This window comes from Ascidia mentula, chromosome 1 (assembly GCF_947561715.1).
Source record: "Ascidia mentula chromosome 1, kaAscMent1.1, whole genome shotgun sequence".
In the NCBI taxonomy this organism is placed as follows: Eukaryota; Metazoa; Chordata; class Ascidiacea; order Phlebobranchia; family Ascidiidae; genus Ascidia; species Ascidia mentula.
Genome location: NC_138566.1, coordinates 12,112,645 through 12,118,173, shown reverse-complemented (window position 1 = coordinate 12,118,173; position 5,529 = coordinate 12,112,645). Strand labels below are relative to the sequence as shown.

General features: G+C 35.4%; 1 protein-coding gene across 1 annotated transcript; it reads left to right on the top strand.

The window, feature by feature from the left end:
* The first annotated feature begins 254 nt into the window (after positions 1 to 254).
* Positions 255 to 5,212, top strand: LOC145899184 (uncharacterized). Its single transcript, XM_082987915.1, has 4 exons — positions 255 to 2,372; positions 3,371 to 3,553; positions 3,989 to 4,175; positions 4,733 to 5,212. The coding sequence occupies exons 1-3, from the start codon at positions 334 to 336 to the stop codon at positions 4,173 to 4,175; spliced, it is 2,409 nt and encodes an 802-aa protein (XP_082844041.1). The 5' UTR covers positions 255 to 333; the 3' UTR covers positions 4,733 to 5,212.
* Positions 5,213 to 5,529: the final 317 nt, after the last annotated feature.

Genomic DNA, 5,529 nt, shown 5'->3' with positions numbered 1-5,529 from the left:
AGGTAGCTTTTTATTCGAGGGAAGGCACAAAAATATGGCTTAACTTGATATTTTGAAAAAGTAACATAGTAATTATTTGGTTTGAAATTAAATTTAGCAGTCATGCAGTTTATATTTTTTGGTGTTCCAATATATATATATATATATGTCAATGGCCCATTCTTTTGTGGTGCTTTACTGAACAATCCTTGAATACATGCTATAAACAACACATTAAAACTATGTTTAGTATCATTTCAACTTTTGTCAGCAGCCAACATCTGCCAAGATAGTAGGTGATACTTCATTTGCTTGTTAATTTTTTTGCTTGGCATATTGGACACTTTTCAATTTATGGCGAAGAGCTTTGGAAATGGTCGGAGGGTAAGCAAGGGGAGTTTACCTAACTCAGAAAGAGTTAGTGATAATGATGCATTTTTGGAGATGCTTTTGAATGATCAACCATTAGCTACTAATCAACTTCCAATTTCACGGGGCCAGGTGCCAATGAGCACAGATCTTTTGCCACAAACATTTTCTAATGGGGCAAATCACAAGCAAGACAGTCTTCAGATGGAAAAAACACAAAACCCATCGGACCAACATTCAAATTCTCATCATCTTGTTTCACAACAGGAAGCCATGTCAAAATCACACTTTTCTGTGATGCAGAATGTACCCATATCTCCTTCATCGACGACCCCTCCTTCTCCTTCAATATACCTAACCCAATCATTTCAAAGTAATGGTGGCTTAAGTTATGAAAATGTTTTGTCTGAAACCCAGTTTTCTCATCAGACATTGCCTATTACTTTAAATTCTGTTGTTACCCCATCTTTGGGCAGTTCAGATATGACATTCACCAACTCATCCCAAAATGTTGAAACCAGCCCCAAATATTCCCAAGACATCGTTTTTCCATGGTCTTTTCAGTCTTCAGATCATGAACTTGCTTATTTGGTTGGTGAAGCACCACAAACATCTTTTAATACTCAATCTGTTTCAAAAGAAACTCAATCTATCCTTGGAGCTCTAAAGGCTTCTTTTTCCTCCATTCCCAGAAACAGCAGTTTAGCCAATGCTCTAAACGATTTTGACAAAACGCTAGATCAGGTGAAACGTAAAAATCAACAAACACATGTCAGCAATAAGGGACCTAGTTTTGAAATTGGAAGTCCAAGTGGCTATGAAAAGCATGGCATTCAAATGGAATCTGACAACATTAACTTTTATGTGTCACCAAGAAGTGAATCTACAATTACAAGTTGTGACAGCCAAAATCAGCATGGGGGTACATCATTTCATTCTTTACTTAATTCTGCCTCAGGTGATGCTGAAAGCTCCGCTTGCAACTCATCATTATCACTTGACTTTGTTTTGCAAGATCAAACTGTGGAAAATCCGACAAAAAGTTTTGCAAGTTACCCAGCAACATCACTTCATCAAAACTTCACCAGTGAATCAAAAAACAAAAATAGTGTGTGGTATGCTGCTAATGAAGACAGTAAAGGTGTTGGAACAAAAAGTAACAAGACTGTAGTTACAACCAATGAAAATAAAGTTCAATTGTTGCATCATTTGTTAAATACCACAAGTACACAGAATGAGCAATCATTGTCACTGCCTTCAAGGGGCACAGTCAGTAAGGTAGAAAGAGACATGTGTGCTGCTTGTAAAGTCAATGAGTGTGTCAACACTTTCACAGAGCCATCATTAAAGCTGTGTTTCAAGTGTACAAGTGACTTGGACAGTTCAATTAAGTCACGCAAGGGAATATTTGTCAACCAAGAACTTTTAGCAAATAAATCTGTTGCTGATCAAAGCTATTCAAGCACTAACAAAGCAACGTTAGGAAGTGGTGGAGATACATTAGCACATCTTGTTGCTCTTAATCCAAGCTCTAGTGGTGATGCCACAGTTACCAAAACCACTCCCCTGTATATTGTTATACAAGACAAAGTTATTCCCTTAACAATTGCTCAGGTCCAACAGGATTCTGCCTTTGATACTAGAGACAGTTGTGAAAGAGAGCCAATGTTAGTTTGTGGGGAAAAGCAGACAACTTTATCAATACAAGGAACAGCTAGTAATATTGCAAACCAGTCTCATGTCAACACTTCTAATCCATCTGCACAGCAAAATAACAATGGAAATGTCCAGAAAAATTTAATTAAAATAGCACCTCTTCCCATCATAACAGCACAACCAGGAAGCTGCATTATGATTGCAGGTATAGCTCCGGGATCTACTGTTTCAGCTACAACTTCTGGAAGCAGTGGATCGCAAAAACGACTACAGCGGTCAAGTGATGATGCACTTCGTATTCATGCTTGTACTTATGCTGGTTGTGATAAGAAATATACAAAAAGTTCACACTTGAAAGCCCACATAAGGTATGTATGTGCTTCTTTTTGCACTTCAAAACACGTTTTTTTATTTCTAACATGTATATATGTGCTAATTTAAATTAAGTTACAAAAAATGTAGTAGATAAATATTTGAACTTATTTGATACTAGTGTGTTCAATATATACCTTGTTACATAGCCTTTCACATCCATATATTTTTTGAAAATTCTTTTTTTTTATGAATAACAATTTTACTAAGATATTTTCTGCAACTTTTAATCAAGAATTTTCTCAACAATATTAAGGGTTTTATAAGTATTTGAGGTTGTTGCATTATTAAGGTTATTTTCAATATTATTACAAGCCAAATGATAGCACCCACGTGATATTTTTTTTTTTTTACAAAATGTTGAACTTGATTTCTATATTACCTTTATGTGATTGTATAAAGAATTTGTACAAAATACCACTTATGATATATAATGAAGTGTATGTTGTTTTATGATCATTAGTTTTATGTAGACCAGTGGTGCCCAATCAAAATGCTATGCTGAGCCAAAACTGATATTGCTTTTTTGACAAGGGCAACACAAATCATTGTTTTTGATGGGAAAGTTGGTTGTATTTCCCTAATGTTTGATCGGTGATTATACTGTCACATAAGCATATAATGACGTTGCAAACTAATCTCAATATTACAAATCAGATTGCCAATTTTGATTTTGAACTGTATTTATAGTAGCATTTTTGTGACATTTGTGCAATCAGAAGTGTCACACAATTTGCTCCACTTGGTTGCATGCGGCTGGTGTAGACTGTCCATTAAATTGGGGATCCCAACCTGCATTAGTTTAACATAATAATTCTAAGTTGATTGATATACCAAGTGGAAAACATCAGAAACAGAAAACTATTAGCTACTTATTTGTATGAATTTGTTTTAGGTTTTTGTCTATCTTAGGAAGAGTTATAGTAGTAAACTGGTTGAACCAAGGGTTGCCGATTTGAAAACCTTGTTGAAGTGAGAAAATTTGTTTTTGTAGAAGACACACTGGAGAAAAGCCATTTGTATGTGCATGGCCATCTTGTGGATGGAAATTTTCCAGATCAGATGAATTGGCACGCCACAAAAGATCACATGAAGGAATAAAACCTTATGCCTGCCCCATGTGCAAGAAAAAGTTTTCCCGATCGGATCATTTAGCAAAACATGTTAAAATTCACAAGTATGTCAACGTGAATATTATTTATAATTATAATAATACATATCTGGGTAGTTGGATATTTTTGTAATTGTTATATGGATTGCTTTCAACCTCTTTACTGTACTGATAAATAGTTTGTCTTCAAAAGCATTATCAAAATGCTTAATCACTCCAAATCTCCGATGGCACCTTCTGGTTAAAAACTCTAGCATATAATTTATTAAACCTTTAAGTTCAGTACCTTTGCATAGTGTTGAAATTAAGTTGTAATATTTTTATTATGTTTGTGGGCTTTTTGTATGCATAGCACATTAAAGCAATCAGTATAAAAGTTTTAAATCCATTACTAAAAACATGATTGTCATCAAGCAAGTTAAATTAAAATAAATTTTGTGTGCTTTGGGGTGTTTTTGTATTGACACACATTCTGGTTCTTCTCACTATGTTTTACTCCAGAAACAAAAGCAAAGCACGGACAGACATAAAAGTTTCAATTTCATCAACACCACCAGTTGAATCGCTGTACAAGCCAATCATGATTTCAAGTGGTTCAGTTTTGATGCCAGCAGTAGCTTCGGCAATTACTTCGGTCCCTCTGGATAAGTCTGCAACTCGAATTTCCACAACTCCCAATGATACATAAGTATGCAAATAGCACGTTGTTTTATTCAGATGTGTTTGAAAAACTGGAAAAAAAGTATTTTATTTTCAATCACATTTGTCATTATTACTTTCAAAAGAGTTGGATTGTAATTTTCCCTTTTTCTGCGAATAACTGTAATGTGCACCAATGAAACTTCTGCAATATTTACTGTAATGATGACTATGAAAAATGGATAATTGTTTAGTCACATTTCCTCTCAATGATTTTATGTAAGTGTAAGGAATCATGTTTCAGACATATTTTAGTTACTGCCCCATCCCCCTCGTAGGTTATTGGTGGGACACCTACTGTGAAATGTTGGGGCGTGTTACGCTACATATTTAATGTTGTGAAACAGAACACTTGTCAATGGATCCAGGTCCTTAAGTAAAGTTGGGAACAGACAGCACGGTCTTTGCCCTTAAAACACATTGTTGTTTTACCCCATGTCACGTTTTTCCTTTCACATTGCCTTTTGTACTGATAATACACGGCGTGACGAAAGAGTGACGCAGTGAGACAAAACAATGACAATAGACAAACCTTAATGTCTTAAGGAATGACCCCCAAGGCAAGCAGTTGCTCGTGACATCACAATTTGTCTAGGACATTGTTGAAGCAAAAATACAACAATCAGTAGAAGCTCGCAACCCAGGATCAGTGCATCGTGTGAGGTCATGTTATGACATGCTCCAACTAAACTCTGACGGTGTTTAATATCTATTTGTCTCTGATGTTGTAAATCAATGTAGTATAATAAATAAAACAAGGAAACGTTAAATGCAGTCTGCAAAACTTTTGTGTGAATAGTTCCCTGTTACTCTTTTCGTCTGTTTCAACAATCGCGTGCACTTGTTTCACTCTTTTCGTAAATATGTCGCAATTGAACTTTCGAGTTTGTTTAAAGTTTTAGGTCCGTGCCTGGATGTGTGAATTGTGCTATTTCTGCGCGTGTTTATTTATTTATTTGTAAATATTTCACCGTTTTTTTCGACAATATTCTTTATTGCTCTCCCTGTGTTTGAATACAAAACTCGTTAAAACAGTTTGGAACTTGTTGGTAGGTTATTTATCTTGCATGGCGCCGATTTGAACGCACAAATTCTGGAAATATCAGGGACAGTTCTGACGTATGGCAACTCCATAACCTGATCCACAATATTAATCACGTTACGAGGCATTTCCTCGAAGGGAATCATCATTATCAGCGATTTCAAGTTTTTTGGTGGCTGTTAAAGTGCATATAACACGGCCATGACAACTTTGCGTAAAACTAAAGGTACATCTACAACAAACATATATCCAAAGTTTTTCGGTTCTACGTCAACTGAAAAATGTAGAAAACTGCACGAAA